Source organism: Gadus morhua, chromosome 6 (genome assembly GCF_902167405.1).
Source record: "Gadus morhua chromosome 6, gadMor3.0, whole genome shotgun sequence".
NCBI lineage: Eukaryota > Metazoa > Chordata > Actinopteri > Gadiformes > Gadidae > Gadus > Gadus morhua.
The window spans coordinates 2,847,105-2,866,666 of record NC_044053.1 but is presented as its reverse complement, the minus strand read 5'-3'; the positions used below and the strand labels follow the sequence as shown (position 1 = coordinate 2,866,666).

Below are 19,562 nucleotides of genomic sequence, written 5' to 3'. Positions count from 1 at the left end.
TTCGGGTAGCCCCCCGCCTAGAGGGGCCCCCCACCAAACCACCAGGACCACGACCCCCCCCCCCCGCCTAGAGGGGCCCCCCACCAAACCACCAGGACCACGGCCCCCCCCCCCCCGCCTAGAGGGGCCCCCCACCAGACCACCAGGACCACGACCCCCCCCCCCCCCCGCCTAGAGGGGTCCCCCACCAGGACCACGACCCCCCCCCCCCCCCCCCCGCCTAGAGGGGCCCCCCACCAGACCACCAGGACCACGACCCCCCCCCCCCGCCCGCCTAGAGGGGTCCCCCACCAGACCACCAGGACCCCCTCCCTCCCCCGCCTAGAGGGGTCCCCCACCAAACCACCAGACCACGACCTCACCCCCGCCTAGAGGGGTCCCCCACCAGACCACCAGACCCCCCCCCCGCCTAGAGGGGTCCCCCACCAGACCACCAGACCACGACCCCCCCCGCCTAGAGGGGTCCCCCACCAGGACCACGACCCCCCCCCCACCCGCCTGCTCAGGTCTAACCCGCACCCCCCAGAACACGGACCGGGTCAGACCTGGACGGGGATGGGGGGCTTCAGCAGGTCTGACGCCGAGCCCGGCGCCCTGTGACCTGTGACCTGTGACCTGTGACCTGTGGACCGGTCGGATCCAGAGCTGAGGACCTGAGGCCGGAGGCTGAGGCTGTACATAGACAACGCTGTCGGGGGGCCCGGGGAGGGGCCCCCACTGATGAGACGACACCGGGTGGATTGAGGTGAGACGACGCGCTCCTCGGTGACGTGAAGGACGGGCGGTGCGTGGAGAGGGGGGGGCGGGACAACGACTGTTACATCCTGTGTTACCTTGCTCATGTTCTGTGGCCCGAGGTGGGCGAGCTCGTTGGACGCTCAACGGTCAGACGACGGTGTCGTTGAATAGCGTTGAAGCGCTTCAGTGTAGTCAACTCCCCCAAGCTGCCACTAGAGGGGGTGACAGCGTTGCATCGCGTTATCGAACACCTGATATCGTCTCCACCGGGAGCCCAGTGGGAGAAGGACAAGCCACCAGGAGGGGCTAACCTGACTGGTTTTGTGCAGGGGGCGTGGCTCACCTGACTGGGGGCGTGGCTCACCTGACTGGGGGTGTGGCTTTGGGGTCATGGCCGGGACATGAAGTGTAGACTCAGATGGGGTTATGTCGGGATACGCTACCTTTGTACTCTCAAGATGCATCTTGGGAAATGGCCCTGCCGTCCCCAGGGCCTTGGGAGACGTGCTTCAAACTAGTACTCAGCTCGTACGTTATACTTACAAGTGTGTTTACTTTCCAGCGCTAAAACACCAAGAACCCCTTAGTGTTATCTTCTGGCTAACAAGAAGGCGTTCTTAGTGTTGTTCTCAAACTAGCATGCTTTGCAGCGTTCAAACCAAGGGGACATGCTGACTCATGTTCCACTAGCGCTGGGTGCTAGCGCTGTGCTGCCCCGGCTACTCATCAGCTCTGGCTTTGTAACAGGAAGTTATTCAATAAAGGTTTACACTTTAAATCCTGCATAACAAGGCCTGTCCCGATCTGGTTCATACCGGTTCATAACGACACTGTTGTTGTGGAGAACGAATACACACTGTGTTATATATTAAGTTACTAATATACAGTTGACTATTAAGGTTATATTAAACAATTATTCGCTGAATAGCCCCCTCGACCTTCGGTCTCGGGGGCTATTCCCCACTATTCACAGAGCCTGAGGTGAATTATTGAGTATATACTACACGTGAACACTCCAAAAAATAAACAAGATAACACTTTTTGTCGAGATTTATTCGTTTTTATTAGCGCGACGAGGCGACCGTCACGCAATATCCCGAGTTTGAGATCTCAATCACGGGATATTGCCCAAAATCCCGAGAGCGAACCCATCAAATTGCGCCATATTAGGAGGTTCACGTGTAGCATATACTAAATTAAATTAGCTTATGTTCTTGGTCCCTTTGTATACTAGGTTATGTATTCAATTATTTATTGAGACCTAATATAATCATACCAACATTACAACGTTTACGCTCTGTCCGGAACAAACCGACTCAACCACAAGAAAATGAAAAATATCAAAACATTTATTGTAATTATTTCCATTCTTCTAAACATTAGAAATACACAGTAGGGTCTATATGACGTCACATATTGTATCTACATTAAAAACAATACAACATGATACACACAATCAACAAGTTCAGAGAAAAACAGGGTTGAGGACATCTAGGCTGTAAATCTTAGACTAGATTTATTAATAATTATCGTCACCTGCATTATCGTGTTATCTTGGCACATGGTCAGGTCAAAGTTAAACTACACAGAACATGAGGACGGATGTTAAAGGACCTATACACCGATTAGTTTTTTTTAGCTTGTGGGAAAAGTTTGACCTCAGGTTTAATACGTAAATCATGCACCTACACAAACAGTCTTTTCATGAAACAATTACCAGAAAGCTCAATCATCTTTCCAATTCAATTCTAAAATATTTCTCTTTTTCTTTGCGACAAGAATACAGATTAGGACTCAATTTTGGGCGGCAAAGAACTTGTGCACAAATATTATCACAGCTTATTATTTTATTTTATCACCCTGCAGACTCCTGTAACAGAGGACTCAAGATTACGAGTCTAATTCTCAGCTGCTCTGTTTTTTTCGCCACGAGCACGTTGGAAACTAAATTCCTTTCATCGGAACAAGTTCCTTATCCATCTAGCGGAAATCTTGGTTCTTAGCGCTAGCTGGTTGGAGGGGAACCGAATGCTCCAACCTCCAACCAGCTAGCACATAGAACCAAGATAGCCCGTAGGTGGATAAGGATCCAGTCAGGGGGGGGGGGGGGGGGGGTCACTAGGCTCCGTGACCCCCTTGCTTCCATGGCAACGGGTCGTCGGGTGAGGCCCCGACCGTTGCCGCGGCGACGCTCAGGCCTCCAGCCCGCCGAAGCACATGTACTTGATGTGGAGGTACTCCTGGATGCCGTACTTGGAGCCCTCGCTGCCCAGGCCCGACTGCTTCACCCCCCCGAAGGCGGCCTCCGGGGTGGACAGCAGCCCCTCGTTCACCCCCACCATGCCCGTCTCCAGGGCCTCGGCCACGCGCCAGATCTGACTCACGTCCTGGGAGAAGAAGTAGCCTGGGGGGGAGAGGAGAGAGAGACCATAGGGGAAAGAGAGAGGGAGAGAGACCAGAGGAGAGAGAGAGAGAGGGTAAGAGAGAGGGTAAGAGAGAGCGAGAGGGAGGGTAAGAGAGAGAGACCAGAGGCAGAGAGAGAGAGAGACCAGAGGAGAGAGAGAGAGAGAGACCAGAGGCAGAGAGAGAGAGACCAGAGGAGGGAGATAGAGTAAGAGAGAGACCAGAGAGACCAGAGGCAGAGAGACCAGAGGAGAGAGACGGAGAGACCAGAGGCAGAGAGAGAGACAGACCGACAGAGAGACCATCAACAGGGTAAGAGAAGACCTGGGTGCAACGTCTGCAGTCCAACCTGAAGCCATCCTTAAGCAGGACGGGCCTAGCTGCTCCTCAATGATCTGAGTTGCCACTTGGAATCGAGCGTCTTAATGACAGCGTAGCTCCGATAACAAACCACCAGGTCTAAAGACACCTTCAGAGGACAGGCATGGACCTCAAACACTGATGAACTGAAGAGTTTGTTAATGCAGAATGGTTGCTGCTGGTTTTGAGTGACACTCACCTGCTAGCCCCACGTCGGTTGCGTTAGCGATAGCCAGCGCCTCCCTCTCTGTGTTGAACCTGCCGGCAAACACACAATCTTAGCCACAAAACAAACAGTTTCACCCACTAAACACACAATCGTACCCACTCAACCGCCCCCTGTTGGCGGGATTTCAATGTTGAAATGTCCTTTTATTAATAACTATTGAACCACGCATCTATAGTATTAGTTGTCATGGCGACTCCTGCAAGGCCGTGATTGGTCCAGACCTGATGACTGGCAGCAGGGGTCCGAAGGTCTCCTCCTTGGTGCAGAGCATCTCCGTGGTAACGCCCGTCAACAGGGTGGGCTCCATGTAGGACCCCTCCCCGCGTTTCCCCCCCCTCAGGACCCGGGCACCCCGGGACACCGCGTCCTCCACCTGGTGCACCACCTGGAGGCCGAGGGAGGGGGGGGCAGCAGGGAGACAACGGGGGTCAGGGGTCATAGGGGCCCTCAAACGGGGGGACTCAAAGGGCTCCTGGCATCACCGGCCCCAAATGACTGTGTTGATGTCACGCTAAATGATAAACAGACTGCATAACTACAGCGCTTTTCTAACCAGTGGCCGCTCAAAGCGCTTTACAATACTGCCCCGCATTCACCCATTCATTCAATCATTCACACCCCGACGGCGGAGTCAGCCACGCAGGGCGACGGCCAGCTGGTCAGGAGCAGTCGGGGTGAGGTGTCCCGGAGCGAGGCGCCTCACCCTGACTGCTCAGGGACACCTGAGCAGTCAGGGCTCCGGGACACCTCGACACTCGGCTGGGAGGAGCCGGGGATCGAACCAGCGACCCTCGGGTCACCAGCCGACGCGCTCTCCCTCCTGAGCCCCACGCCGCCCCTCGTCAGCAGACCCCTTCACGGTGACAGTGCAACCCGCGGACCCCGGTCCGGGCGGCGCGCTCACCTTCTCGGCGGCCCGGGCGTTGATGAGCGGGCCCTGGGTCACCCCGGGCTCGGCCCCATGGCCCATCCTCAGCTGGGCGTCCATGGCCACGGCCAGCTTCTCCACGAAGGCGTCGTGGACCCCGCTCTGAACCAGGAAGCGGTTGGAGCACACGCACGTCTGCAGGGAGGGGGGCACCGTGGGGGGCATGAGGTCGTCGTCAGGTTAAGGGACGTTGGGGGATGTCGTCATGTTGGTTGATGACATCGTCGTGTTAAGTGATGACATCGTCGTGTTAAGTGATGACGACGACGTCGTGTTAAGTGACGACATCGTCATGTTAAGTGATGACATCGTCGCCCAGATCAGAGTTCTCCCCTCTCCGTGACCTCCCAGTGACCTCACCTGGCCGGTGTTCCTGAACTTTGACCCCATGGCGCCGGCCACGGCCTTGTCCACGTCGGCGCTGTTGAACACGATGAAGGGGGCGTTGCCCCCCAGCTCCATGGAGACCTTCTTCACCGTGTCGGCCGCGTGCCTCAGCAGGATCTAGACGGACAGGTGGACAGACACCACGAGACCCCGTGTGGCAGAGCAGCCATCAGAACACTCACTTTATCTCCGGTTCACGAACATTTAATCACTTGACTTAAATAATAAATATTCAAATCCACCACTACAGCTCACATGTGGACTAAAAGCTCAGACAGTGATCAGGATGTAAGACAGGGAAAGAGACAGACAGAAAGACACAGTCAGAGAGAGAGACAGCCAGCACATAGCTTAGATAGGGCCTAAAAACAGGAGAGAGAGACAGACAGAAAGGGAGAGAAAGAAAACAGACACAGGGAGAGAGACAGAGAGAGACAGACAGAAAGGGAGAGAAAGAAAACAGACAGACACACAGGCAGAGAGACAGAGAGGGATGGATAGACAGACAGACAGGGAGAGAGACAGACAGGAAGCAAGAGACAGACAGAGAGAGAGACAGACAAAGGGAGAGAAAGACAACAGATACAGGGAGAGAGAGAGAGACAGACAGACAGGGAGAGAGAGAGAGAGACAGACAGGGAGAGAGAGAGAGAGACAGAGAGCCGGGCGTCAGACCTTCCCGGTGGCAGTGGAGCCGGTGAAGGAGACCTTGGCCACCAGGGGGTCGGTGCAGAGGACCTCCCCCACCGCGGGGGTCTTCTCCCGGGAGCAGGGCACTACGTTGAACACCCCCGCCGGGATCCCCGCCTGGTCCGCCAGCTACACACACACACACACACACACACACACACACACACACACACACACACACACACACACACACACACACACACACACACACACACACACACACACGTCTTTGTATGCTGAATTGGGATTGGCTACAGTGTTTGTATACGGCTGTAGTATTCTTAATTGGATTTAGCGTTTTTAATTGGCTCTAGTGTTCTTAATTGGATATAGTGATTTGAATTGGCTGTAGTGATTTTAATTGGCTGTAGTGTTTGTGATTGGCTGTCGTGTTGTGATTGGCTGAGGTGTAGTGTGGGGGACGGGGCTTACGGACCTGGGCCAGTGCCAGGGCAGAGAGGGGCGTGTCCTCGGCCGGCTTCACCACCACGGTGCAGCCCGCCGCCAGCGCCGCCCCCACCTTCCTGGTGATCATGGCGCTGGGGAAGTTCCACTGGGGTCATAGGCAGAGGTCAAAGGTCAGAGGTCAAAGGTCTGCAGACCGCCAGCGTCGTCACAAAAAATTAGAAGCATTAATCAATAGAGGTTGTGAACCAGCTGACCGGCGTGATGATGGAGGCCACGCCCACCGGCTGCTTAAGGAGGAGGATCTTGCGGTCGCGGAACGGCGAGGGCACGACGTCGCCGTAGCAACGCCTCGCCTCCTCCGAGTACCACTCCAGGAAGCCGGCGGAGTAGCCCACCTCCCCCAGGGCCTCGGGGAGGGGCTTACCCTGAGACACACACACAGACACACACACACACACAGAGACGCACACACAGAGACATACAAACACACACACAGACGCACACAGACACACACACAGAGACATACACACACACACAAAGAGACACACACACACACACACAGAGACAAACACACACACACACACAGAGACATACAAACACACAGAGACACATGAACACAGAGACATACACACATATATACACACGTACATACACATAATAACACACATACACATAACACACAGACATAATAACACACGCAGACACACACACAGACATAACATACAAACACACAGACATAACATACAAACACACAGACATATGACACACACACACACACACACACACACACATACACACACACACACACACACACACACACACACATTACTACAAACATAGTAATGTGTGTGTAGTTCTTGGCCTGACCCAAGAACACTTCTTTCTGACTCTTAATATTCCCTGTTTCCTGTAGAATGCCCTGCTGATGAAGACTCTTGATGAAGGGGGGGGGGGGGGGGGGGGGGGCACTTCCTAGTTTTGTATTCGTGATGCACACCACTAAGAATTATTTTATATAATTATTAACAACTTTCAAAGTTCAACGTCTATTCAAATCGACTGAACTACGGACCTTTGATGTTAGGACCGTTATTGTATTACAATACGTTACTTGTTACTTCACTCCAGGGGCGGTGCTGGGGTGGTGCTGGCTGCTGTTATAGCACTGCCAGAAATTACAATAGCACCACCAAGAAATTAACTGAAATTCGACATACAAATTGTCTGCTTTCTCCGTATAGTTTTGATTGTAGCTCGTTTCTCCAGTTGATCTAGTGAAACAGCGCCCACAATTACCATAGCACCCACGCAGTGGCAGCAATAAAGTTATAAACTCTGTGCTGGTCTAAGGTCAGATCCACTCTACACTTCAGCTTGTTTGTGGTCAGTTCGTTGTCAATGTCTTGCCGTTGCCGTCCTCAGATCAGTTAAGCTGATCTAAGCTCACTTAAAGTGGTGCCGTCACTCACTGTCACTCACGGGAGAGATTTATAGCAGCTACATTGAACATTATGCTTTTACAAGCTAGCGTGAATTATTTTGGCTGACGTGAAAAATGGATCGATTTTTAGTGAGAAAACTACCTCATCCAGAAGAATCGGTGGCGCCTCAGCCTGTCTTGATTGAAAGTGACATGCAGAGGAAATTAAGTGGGGACGAGGAAGACAGCAGTTCACCGAAGGAGTTTGAGGGCGAAGAAGAGGAACAAGAGGCGAACGTGGAGGATGAAGCTGCTACTAGTGCCTTTAATAGGTCCATGACTAGTGCTAGGGGGTATACGGTTAGCGATGTTCGCTAGCAGCCTGAGGAAGGCCCCCGTCGGCCAGTATTGAAACAGTACCCTTCACAACAGTTGGGCAATCAGCAAAGGTACTCCTCTGAAATCATCAATGGTGAGTGCAGTTGATTTTTAGGCCTAGATTTGTGCTGATTATAATTATTATTTTGTGGTGGATACCCCTTAGTCTTTATGTTTCCTGCAAATCCTAAAATATAACTGCTATTAAGCCTACTGGTTTTGCTTGGACTTCCAAGCGGTGATTCTATAGATTTTGGTTTCAAATTCAGCAGCCGAATTAATTGAGGTATTGCATGGTCAGATTACGATGTGTCCAACTTCTGGTAAAGCCTTGCATCTGTTGTTTGCCTTATTTGACTTTCAGAAATAACGGTGTATCCTTTGGCATTGTCTCTCTATGTAACGCGAATAGCAGTGGACATTGTGGGTTAGTGTTGTGTTTTTCAGTGAAAAAGCATGCATTTGACGCTGATTAAGGGATTGGTGCGTGACTCATGTTGTCCGCTGTGGGTCGGATGCTCTGTTGGTTTGTGTGTTCATGCTCTGTGTAGCCCGGGTCCTCTCCGATTCTGTTGACACTGTCACAGTTTACTTCTATATGAGATCTATTAATTGCCGTTGCTTGTGAATCAACAGAGGCATTTACATAATGCTTGAAACTTTTGAACACCACGCGTCTTGCCTTGCGAATATATATTAGTATTACCACACAGTACATCCCTCAGCACCATCACTGAGTAACTCAGACCCACTGTAGCACCAGCAAGAAAAAATCTCTGGCGCCACCACTGCGTCACTCACGCATTCAAAGGTGACGATCCGGGCGAGCTCGTCCTTGTGCTTCACCATCAGTTCATACCACCGCCGCAGGAGGTCGCTGCGCTCCTGTAACCCAAACACAACACGAAGAAGATGAAGGCTGTCTGATGGTTACTGAACAGCAGCAGGCTTTAGTAGTGAGCGATCAAAGGTTACAATTCAAGTTTACATCCCTTAAATCAGCATGCCATGTGATGTGTGTAGCTGTGTTGTGCGCCTGTTTTCCACCCACAAGGAGTTAGGGTCTTATAACGTCCCCTCTTCTAGGGAATACTGATTAATAGATTAGTTTACTGCACGAATAACCAGCCTTACGTTCATTGCACTTACAGCCAATGTGCTGTGCACCCCTCAAACCCGTACCCCACGGCACCGTTATAACAGACCCTTGAAAACGACAGACAGGGGGGCAGGCAGGCAGACAGACATCCAGACAGACACAGAAACACACATAGACCCTTCACCCAGATGACCCTGCCAGTCCCGGGTGACAGGTCTGCAGGTTGGATCTGGTTTGGTTAATTGGCCGATAATAATGACTGCAGACATGCACAGCAATGCACCTTCGCGGTTTGTTGCTTCCAGGTGTGGAACGCCTTGTACGCCGCGTCCACGGCCTGCTTGGCCTCCGCGGGACCGCAGTCCGCCACCCGGGCGATCAGCGCCCCGCTGGCCGGGTCCAGGACGGGGAAGTCAGCAGCGGCGGAGGTCCAGCGGCCGTCGATGTACGCCTGGTTCCGCACCAGCTCGGGGGACACGTCGAGGCTGTATGTACGCTGCATGGCGGCGGAAGGTACGAACGGGCGGAGGAGAAACCGGGTCCGTAGGAGGCAGAAGCTACCCATCTTCTGGGAAAAGGGGCTCTGTGTCGTGGTGCTCCGTGAGACTCTGGCTTCTTTTGGGTCTGCTGTCTCTTTCAGGGTTGCAAGATCGGGCGAGAAATATGGCCCAATCTGGCAACGCTGCACTCTTATCGAGTCTCAGTGGGCGGGCTTCACCGCTAGGCGGCTCGGTTTGGCTTCAGCTGGTTTGTGGCTTGAAGGCGGTCTTACACGGCATCGTGCACTAACACAATAGCTGAACCGGGTCCGCAGGTCATCATCCTACTAAGGGCTGTTTTAAGGAGATGATCTGCAAATGCTTCTGTAAACATCTCCGCCCCCTAGCGACTAGAGCCGAGCAGTTCGGATTGGAGGCTTGTTATAAACACATCAAAAACAATTATTAGAAAAAACATGCTTTATTATTCCCACAAAATCGTTTTTGAAAATTGGGAGTGTATTCTTCAGCTTAATGATTCGACATAACCAGAGAAGATACAGATCTGTGTCTTATTCTCAATTATCCAATTAGTTACATGTCCAGTTCTACAATCAATAGCCAACCTCGACATGGTCGAGGCTGTTAAACAAATTATAGATATTCATTTTAATTGTGTTAAGATATCGGTTAAACACCAATGAATTACATTTTAAAGTCGAGGATTGGTTCACTTTCAACAGGTGAACCTGAAGTGAAACTAAATCCCAGGTGTTCTCCAAAACCGATCAAGAATACCAAAACAGGAAAACAAGAATATATTTACAAATGTACATAACACAATATCTGAGAACTGGTTCCGAAAATAATCCAATTATGTTAGCAAACAAGAACATGTTGAGGAACTCATTTTGACCTGCAAAACGTCTAAAGGTTAGGTCTGTACGTTTCTGATCGGTGTATTGATTAGTGATCGGTTTGTTGACGGTAGAACGACGACAAACTGAGGATGAGTCCATGGCCTCCTGACTTCATACACAATTAAAATATGTTTGATAATATTTGTTCTATTACACCTTATGACTAAGGCTAATAAAACCAAAAAGTGAATCTATCAGCAGAACAAAAGGTAGGTGACGGTGTGAGACAATGCTTATTCTATGAATGGGTAAGCTGGGTGAATGAGTCAGAAGAACAGCTGGTTCACAACACAACGGGCGGACTGCGAGAGCACAACTCCTGTGTTGAGCCGAGACGGTAGTCAGTGTCCAGGTCAGGTGATGAGCTGAAAGGAGAATAAAGAGTTAGGTCACTACAGGATGTGGACTTTTCCTTAAAGCCCTATCCCTGATTGGCTAGCCTTGAGACCAGCCTGATGACGGGAGCTTTGGGACATTCTGGACGCCTACGTCAACTGATGGACAGTCTCCTTCAGCCAATCAGCGGTCTGGATATTGATCTGAATTAATTTGGCGACTCCTCACTTAAAGGGGAAACATTATACCACCAGGTGAGAGTGGTACAGATCTAGGTGGACATGCCCACCAGTGATGTCATATGGGGCAGTTTTCAACGGCTTGTAAGGCTAACCCCACTCACACTGGTGGTATGATATGTCCCCTTTAAAACATCCGAGGCCTGAGCTCGCGATGTCTAGGATGTATTTAGAGTCTTCCAATTGAGACGGCACCTGGAAAAACTAGAGCCGGAACTAATAAGAGTTTCTACTGCAGCATTCAGAGCGGGCCGAGACCTGAAACCATCGGTTAGAATACCGGGGCCTTCGAGAGCCCAGCGGGGTGAGCATCTCTCACAAAAACAAAAGTGGAAAGCGATAAAGTACTTTTTAAACGTCATCTATGTGTCAGCTAAATTGTCCTTTCTCTGTTGGGTCTGATGCTAGCAACTCTTGAGCTAAGAGGAGGAAATGGAGATGGAGGAAAACTCCCGGGAGATTAACCCGAGGGAACTCCTGACAGACAGACGATGGGAAAGCAGCCCGACGACTCAAACACTCACTGATTTGATGGTCTGCTTGATGAAGTCCTTCCTGCTGGCCAAGTCGTGGTCCGGGTACGCATCGTAGACCTGAGACAGACACACGTTAGGACACACAGACACACGTTAGGACACACGTTAGGACACACGCTAGGGGACACGCTAGGACGGACGCTAGGACGGACGGTAGGACACGCGCCGGGACACGCGCTGGGGGACACGCGCTGGGGGACACGCGCCGGGGGACACGCGCCGGGGGACACGCCGGGGGACACGCCGGGGGACACGCGCCGGGGGACACGCGCCGGGGGACACGCGCCGGGGGACACGCGCCGGGGGACACGCGCCGGGGGACACGCGCCGGGGGACACGCGCCGGGGGACACGCGCCGGGGGACACGCGCCAGGGGACACGCGCTAGGGGACACGCGCTAGGGGACACGCGCTACACCCAGCTGTCTTCAGACAGGGCGCTATGGTAACGGTGATTCTGGTGGTGCGGGTCAGGTATTATGAGGGCATTAGCGTAGTCGCGGTGCGGTTGTTAGTGACGACCGATATGTCGACAGTTTTCGCCGATTGATTCTTTTTTTGCATCTTTTTTCCCGCCATGATCTACAGACAGTTCAATACATTCTGTAAATTTGTGACATGTAACATAAAAGTGACGTTTCATAAATAAGTTCTCTTTCATTATGCACACTTAATGAACACTTACAATAATAATTCATGTTGGGTTCAAAGGTTAAAGTGTTGATATAATGTAACTGAACCCATTAGTAACATGTGATCAGAATGTGTGGGCGTAAAGGAGTAGACAGTGCCATCAAAGAACGCCCGTTTTGAAAGGAGCCACCCCGTGTCCTGTTGTGACGAGAGCTACATAACATTTGTTGTCCTCATTGTCAGTGTCATTTCTATGCTGTAAATTGAGGGCGCAAAGATCCCAAAGGATCCCTAACGACGGTAACCGACGGTTAGGCCTAAAAAATAAAAAAAGTTTGGTTCCTGTTGGTTGTCAGTTGAGGTTATCGGTAGGTAGGGAATTTATTTTATTTTTTTCCAGCGGCAGCGAATGATAGGTAGGTTGTTTTTCATTTAAAAACGAGAAAATTCGCTCATCCTTGTACAGAATGTAGAGGTGCTGTACCAAAACGTAATTATGGTTTGCATAAAAAAAACCAAAAAAAACATTTTCTATTTTTTTATTATAAAGCTCATAAAATAATTTGGGTCGCACATAAATTGACAGGGTCGGTCGGAAACCGGAACCAAACAAAACATTTTTTTAGGCCATACCTTCTGGCAGATCTGCTTCATGGTGACCTCCTCCAGGTCTGCGTCCTTCAGCAGGCCGCGCACCGTCTCCTCCAGCTGCCCGTCCGACGGCGCCACGCGCATCATCTTGATGAGCGGCCGGTCGTCGCCAGAGCTCCCCTCAGACACTGGGGGGGGGGGGGAGGGGGGTTCAGACCTGCCGTACACCCGGGGTCAGGACTACAGCCCGGGACCCCTGGGGGGGGCATGAGCTGAGTGGGTTAGCGTTAGCCTAACCCTGACAGACAGACAGTTAGGGTTAACCCTAACCCTGGGGGGGCCATTCTGACGGTAGGCGTTGCCGTGGTTACCTGTGCTGTTGGTCTTCTTGCTGTTGCTGCTGCTGTCGGCCTTCTTGGACTTGGCGGTGGGTTTGGACGGAGCGGCTCTCCTGGCCTTCTTCTTGGGCTGAGGGACGGACGGACAGACAGACAGAGGGGTCAGTAGGGTGAAACTAACCGGTAGGTTAACCCATGAGTTAGGGTGGGGGGTGGGGGGGGGCTCTGCCTCACCTTCGCGTCCGCCTCGCCCTCTGACTCGGAGCGCTCCTTCGTGGACCTCTTCTTGGGCGCGGGGCTCTTCTTCGTTGGGGGGCGTGGCCGTTTGCCGGCGGCGGGTTTCCTGGCGGGCGGTTTGGCCTTGGGAGACTGAGGGGGGGGGGGGGGAGGTTTAGGAAGGAGGTCCACATGAGGGCACGTGGTGTGTGTGAGGCCCTGACAGATATCTGGAGCGTACCTCACCAGTACAGATACCAGTGGAGACCGTCATGGTTTAGATATCTGGAGCGTACCTCACCAGTACAGATACCAGTGGAGACCGTCATGGTTTAGATATCTGGAGCGTACCTCACCAGTACAGATACCAGTGGAGACCGTCATGGTTTAGATATCTGGAGCGTACCTCACCAGTACAGATACCAGTGGAGACCGTCATGGTTTAGATATCTGGAGCGTACCTCACCAGTACAGATACCAGTAGACGGTCATGGTTTAGATATCTGGAGCGTACCTCACCAGTACAGATACCAGTGGAGACCGTCATGGTTTAGATATCTGGAGCGTACCTCACCAGTACAGATACCAGTGGAGACCGTCATGGTTTAGATATCTGGAGCGTACCTCACCAGTACAGATACCAGTGGAGACCGTCATGGTTTAGATATCTGGAGCGTACCTCACCAGTACAGATACCAGTGGAGACGGTCATGGTTTAGATATCTGGAGCGTACCTCACCAGTACAGATACCAGTGGAGACGGTCATGGTTTAGATATCTGGAGCGTACCTCACCAGTACAGATACCAGTGGAGACGGTCATGGTTTAGATATCTGGAGCGTACCTCACCAGTACAGATACCAGTGGAGACGGTCATGGTTTAGATATCTGGAGCGTACCTCACCAGTACAGATACCAGTGGAGACGGTCATGGTTTAGATATCTGGAGCGTACCTCACCAGTACAGATACCAGTGGAGACGGTCATGGTTTAGATATCTGGAGCGTACCTCACCAGTACAGATACCAGTGGAGACCGTCATGGTTTAGATATCTGGAGCGTACCTCACCAGTACAGATACCAGTGGAGACCGTCATGGTTTAGATATCTGGAGCGTACCTCACCAGTACAGATACCAGTGGAGACCGTCATGGTTTAGATATCTGGAGCGTACCTCACCAGTACAGATACCAGTGGAGACCGTCATGGTTTAGATATCTGGAGCGTACCTCACCAGTACAGATACCAGTGGAGACCGTCATGGTTTAGATATCTGGAGCGTACCTCACCAGTACAGATACCAGTGGAGACCGTCATGGTTTAGATATCTGGAGCGTACCTCACCAGTACAGATACCAGTGGAGACCGTCATGGTTTAGATATCTGGAGCGTACCTCACCAGTACAGATACCAGTGGAGACCGTCATGGTTTAGATATCTGGAGCGTACCTCACCAGTACAGATACCAGTGGAGACCGTCATGGTTTAGATATCTGGAGCGTACCTCACCAGTACAGATACCAGTGGAGACGGTCATGGTTTAGATATCTGGAGCGTACCTCACCAGTACAGATACCAGTGGAGACGGTCATGGTTTAGATATCTGGAGCGTACCTCACCAGTACAGATACCAGTGGAGACGGTCATGGTTTAGATATCTGGAGCGTACCTCACCAGTACAGATACCAGTGGAGACGGTCATGGTTTTCAAACTATAAATTTGTGCTGTCAATCGATTTCTTTTTCTTTCTGTGATTAATCACGATTAATTGCAAAAGATCCCATGGGTAGAGCCCGACCGATTTAGACTTTTCTGTTAAACAATAAAACAAAAGTTTATTTTTAAACTGCATTACCTTATTATTCTAGTGAGGACTCATAAATAACCAATGTTAGCGTTACGATACGACTAGGTATAGGGTTAGTTTTCGGGTCCTTAGAGTTGGGGTCAGTACTGACGTCACCCAGAGGGGGCGGTGTTGAGGGGCTCATCACAGGTAAGTAGCGACAGCTGAGTGGGCAGGCGACGCTGGGAGTCTGAGACTGAGTGCCTGGGTTCAGCAGGAGAGAGAGAGGGGTGAATGAAAGCACCCCGATGGACACACGTTGCTCGGCGACATTGAGGAGAGATCCTTTTGGATTATTATAAACACGGTGAACTGAAGGAAGAATGTAGAACGCCGGTCGCCTGTGCAGCGGGACGCGGAGCTGTTCCCCTACGGTGGCCGTGGACCTGTGGTGAGTACCTCGCACCTAACCCCCTGGACAGGTTAGATCGCCCTCACCCAGGGAGAGATCAGGAACAATACTAAAGTTCAGCACACCACGTAGGGACTGAGTTAGGGTACGGGCCGTCTACCCCGGTTACTAGCGAGCTCGGTAGGTCAGATCGGAACAGTTAGGGAAATCTGTTAAAGTTTTGTTACGCGTTTCTGGAATTTCTTTTTAAAATATACACCGGCCGAAATATCGGAATATCCGATTTTTAAATCCCCAAATATTCGTGTCTGCCTTAAAAATCCTTTATCCGTCGGGCTCTACCCATGGCCAACTGATACACAGCACACAGCGTCTCATCTTTAAAATGAACGCACAGATTAACGTGGTCATTTTGACCACACACACACACACACACGGCGGAACCTAGAGATATCAGACTGAACCACCATGTGAGGCATGGCTCTGGGCTGCTGTCACAAGAAAAAACAACCAACCAACATGAATTACCTCCTCCTCATCCTCCAGATCTTCCTCGTCTCCATCGTCTTCGGACTCGTCGCTCTTCTCGATCCCCGACTCCTTGGCTTCCTCCTCCTCCTCCTCGGCTTCCTCCTCCTCCTCTTCCTCATCGTCGTCCTCCTCCTCGGCCCGTGCCCCGGCCTTGTCGTCTTCGTCCTCCTCGTCTTCGTCGCTGCTGGACTCCATGACGATGGCCTTGGACTTGCTGCCGCTCTTGGTCTTCTTGGGGCTGGCCGACGTGCTCTTGGGGCGGGGCTTGCTCTCGCCGGCCGACAGCCTCTTCTTGCTCTTCTTCTTCTTCTTGGAGAGTAGCGGCTGCAGGTCAGAGGTCAGAGGTCAGAGAGGAACGCAGGGTGAGTTTAGGGAGCCGGGCTCAGTTCACTTTATTGGTACTTCATTGCTTTTCTTTTAATATAAGCGTTCTTCTTCATGGGCGGCAGGGTAAATGGTAAAGGGACCGTATTTATATACAGCGCTTTTATAACCCGGCCACTCAAAGAGCTGTACAACATTCACCCATTCATGCACACATTCACACACTGACGGCGGAGTCGACCACGCAGGACGACAGCCAGCTCGTCAGGAGCAGTCATGGGAATGCGTCTCGCTCAGGGACACCTCGGCACTCACTAGGAGGAGCCGGGGATCGAACCAGCAACCTTCCGGTTCCCAGCCGACCCACTCTCCCACCTGAGCCCCAGGGGTGAAAGAGACAGGACAGTGGGGGAGAAAAGAGAGGGAAAGAGGCGGGGGGAGCACGGGGCCGCTGGGATGGGGCGTTACCCCGGGTGGCTGCGAGCCTCGGGGGGGCCGGGTTCAAGGGGCACCCACCTTGCCGCTGTTCTTGGGCGCGCTGAGGAAGATGAGGATGCGATTGATCAGGTCCACCTGGCTGCCCTTCTGCTCCAGGTCCAGCACCTTGCAGATGGCCCTCAGCTTCAGGTTGGTGAGCGACGCCCACCTGGGGAGCGGAACACAGGCGCTCAGCGTCCCACAGCGGACTGAGGACCCCCACTCCTCTGGCACCACGGTGGAACCAACAACTTCTTCTTAAAATGTAATTTAGCTAAGAATGCGTAAAGCAGGGGATCGAACCCAGAACCTTTTAGCTGAGAGTCAAACACCCTCACCACCCTAGACCCTCGACCTAGGGTCTAAGGGGTCCCTGAACAGGGGGGAACCCCCCAAAGGAGAACCCAACCGAACAGAAGAACCCACCTGAGCAGCTTGTCTCTCTTCTTGGTGAACTGTTTGCTGTTGACCTCGAAGGGGAAGCCGTTGAACTGCCGCATGTTCTTCCTCATGCTGGCGGTCTGAGGGAGACAGACAGAGCCGGGGTTCAGACAGAGCCATACATTTCCATTTCCCTACACGCTGCTCCGTCCCTCTCGCTGACTGACTGCCGACGCGCGCCGCCTCCATTCAGGGCGTTTAGCAAACGCTTTTATCAAAAGCAACTTACAATAAGTACATTTGTCAGAAGAAGAAAAACAATATTTCGCTGTTGGTAAAGTATACACAAGCATTAACAATCGCTAGGTAAAGTCATTCCCCGTATACAACAGATAAGCTAGGATAAGATGCTACACAATGCTATGTACGTACTATTTTTCTCCGGCCTCCAGGGTGAGGTGAACGAGCACGAGGGCATGGATGTAGAAAATGGTTTTGGCACGCGCCCGGTATCCAGATTAGAGTGAAGCTTGCCCCCTATTGGGTTTGAGCTGCTATGACCCCTTCCCGAGTTCTGACATGAACCTTGCCCTCACCTTCACCCCGAGATGACCTCTGACCCCTCATCTTCACCCCGAGACGACCTCTGACCCCTCATCTTCACCCCGAGACGACCTCTGACCCCTCATCTTAGCCCCGAGACGACCTCTGACCCCTCATCTTCACCAGGAGAAGACCTCTGACCCCTCACCTTGCCGGGCCGGTCGAACATGATGGAGTGAAGCGGCTTCAGGTCCCCGGGCTTCAGCTTCCCGATCATGTGGTTCGTCCTCGGGATGTCCCCCAACTTATCCCCCCCCCCTGAGAGAGAGAGACCAGAGAGAGAAACCAGACAGAAGAGGGAGAGGGAGTGAGAGAGGGAGCGAGAGACAAAACAGAGACCACAAGCGCATCACTATCCGATGCCGTGTGTCCCTGAGATGACATTAGGGACACGCATCACGTCCTCCCCTCAGATGAACAGTGTGTGGGTCCTCCTCACCGTCCTCCACCTTCAGCTTCTCCTTGGGCATGGCCATCTGGATCTCCAGCCGGGCCACCGTCTTCTTGGTCCGCTTCCCCGTCACCTCTGAACTCAGGTCTGCACAGAACCACACAGTTCACCTCAGGTACTTTATAACACTTGTAACTATTGGTTTCCATCAATGCTGCGAGTCTAGCACTGTACGTCATGCACCTAGAAGAATTACCAAAGCATCATCAAAGAAACTCCACTAGTTATTTGTTTCTATTGAATGGATTCAAGAGAAATTGGCTTTGGTGGTTTGTTGATTTTTTTTTTTACCGGGAATCCCGATGCGGCTTTTACCTGGGGTGGGCGTTTCCGCCGGCTCATCTTCCCGCGTCTCCTCCGCCTCCTCCTCGGACAAGGGCGCTACTTCCACCGCTACCTCCTCCTCGGACAAGGGCGCTACTTCCACCCCTACCTCCTCCATCTCACTCATATTCCCTGCGGTTGTTCAGCTTCGTCGGGCGGAGTGAATAAAAACGTCCTGGATGGTGAAAAAAACATATCCACAATACCAATTCAAGTTCCGCACAGCTTTGGAAGTTTTGCATTAAATTCAACGCCGGCCACAGCCCACTTCAACAGGGCAATGCACATAAAGCCGTGTGGCATTAACACGCAAAAATACGCAGTTTGAGGTCCATGTATGAAGCATGACTAGTTAGAGATGGGCGGTGCGGAGGAGGAGGAGTAGCGGCGGACGGTAATGCGGCTTGGCGCGCTGCGGGTGTTTAAACCCCGCCGCTCCGGTCCCACCCTCGGTTTAACGTTAATATACCCCACATACACGTCGACTGAGCCTGGGTTTACCCCGCCGTGTGACGGCTGACTCGAATTACAGTGGGGAACACACCACACAGGCGGGCGGTGTTCTTCCTCTAGCGAGGGAGCAGAGAGGCGGAGGTCCACCGGCATGCTAAGCTACGTTAGCCCCGCTTTGAAACACTGAAGTTGCAGCCGTGCAGGACAACCTATTCGCCCGGCGAGGTGTTTAAAAACCTCCGCCGAGCGACATTAATGTGTATGAATCGGGCTAAAGACGTAAAGATTAAAGTATTCTCTGTGCCTGGTGTTATGTAATGTTATAAAAGTTTACCTGGCTCTCAGAGTGTCAGTCGCTCTCTCTCTGTTTGGGTTTTTTCAAATGGCGGTTTGTTTAGGGGGCGGGGCCGACAGGGCGGGCCGCCCCACCGATTGGCCCAGCGCCGGGTGACGTCACCAGGACACCACAGGAGCGCGCGCGAGACGAGCGCG

General features: G+C 52.2%; 3 protein-coding genes across 6 annotated transcripts in view; 1 reads left to right on the top strand and 2 right to left on the bottom strand.

Annotated features, from left to right (window-relative positions):
• The window catches only part of kiaa0319 (KIAA0319 ortholog), a 13,307-nt gene extending 13,233 nt beyond the window's left edge, over positions 1 to 74 (top strand). For all 3 annotated transcript variants that reach the window (XM_030357945.1, XM_030357943.1, XM_030357944.1), the window contains exon 18: positions 1 to 74. This exon is cut by the window's left edge. In XM_030357945.1, coding sequence (XP_030213805.1) covers positions 1 to 9 — 9 coding nt within the window. In that variant the 3' untranslated portion in view covers positions 10 to 74.
• A 1,995-nt stretch (positions 75 to 2,069) lies between these two features.
• On the bottom strand, positions 2,070 to 9,833 carry aldh5a1 (aldehyde dehydrogenase 5 family, member A1 (succinate-semialdehyde dehydrogenase)). The gene is made up of 10 exons (XM_030357954.1): positions 9,324 to 9,833; positions 8,743 to 8,826; positions 6,398 to 6,568; positions 6,172 to 6,288; positions 5,721 to 5,864; positions 5,019 to 5,162; positions 4,635 to 4,793; positions 3,952 to 4,115; positions 3,701 to 3,759; positions 2,070 to 3,142 (listed from the first exon to the last, which is right to left on the bottom strand). Exons 1-10 carry the CDS (start codon positions 9,603 to 9,605, stop codon positions 2,931 to 2,933), a joined length of 1,536 nt encoding a protein of 511 aa, XP_030213814.1. The 5' UTR covers positions 9,606 to 9,833; the 3' UTR covers positions 2,070 to 2,930.
• A 148-nt stretch (positions 9,834 to 9,981) lies between these two features.
• dek (DEK proto-oncogene) lies at positions 9,982 to 19,543 on the bottom strand. 2 transcript variants are annotated; one of them, XM_030357957.1, is made up of 12 exons: positions 19,405 to 19,543; positions 18,609 to 18,792; positions 18,282 to 18,380; positions 17,991 to 18,100; positions 17,285 to 17,379; positions 16,898 to 17,027; positions 16,055 to 16,381; positions 13,346 to 13,480; positions 13,145 to 13,241; positions 12,816 to 12,961; positions 11,539 to 11,607; positions 9,982 to 10,804 (listed from the first exon to the last, which is right to left on the bottom strand). In XM_030357957.1, the coding sequence occupies exons 2-12, from the start codon at positions 18,742 to 18,744 to the stop codon at positions 10,793 to 10,795; spliced, it is 1,356 nt and encodes a 451-aa protein (XP_030213817.1). In that variant the 5' UTR covers positions 18,745 to 18,792; positions 19,405 to 19,543; the 3' UTR covers positions 9,982 to 10,792. The 2 variants fall into 2 exon arrangements, with proteins under 2 accessions (XP_030213817.1, XP_030213818.1); XM_030357958.1 differs by having other exon boundaries at positions 18,282 to 18,368.
• Between the last annotated feature and the right edge of the window lie 19 nt (positions 19,544 to 19,562).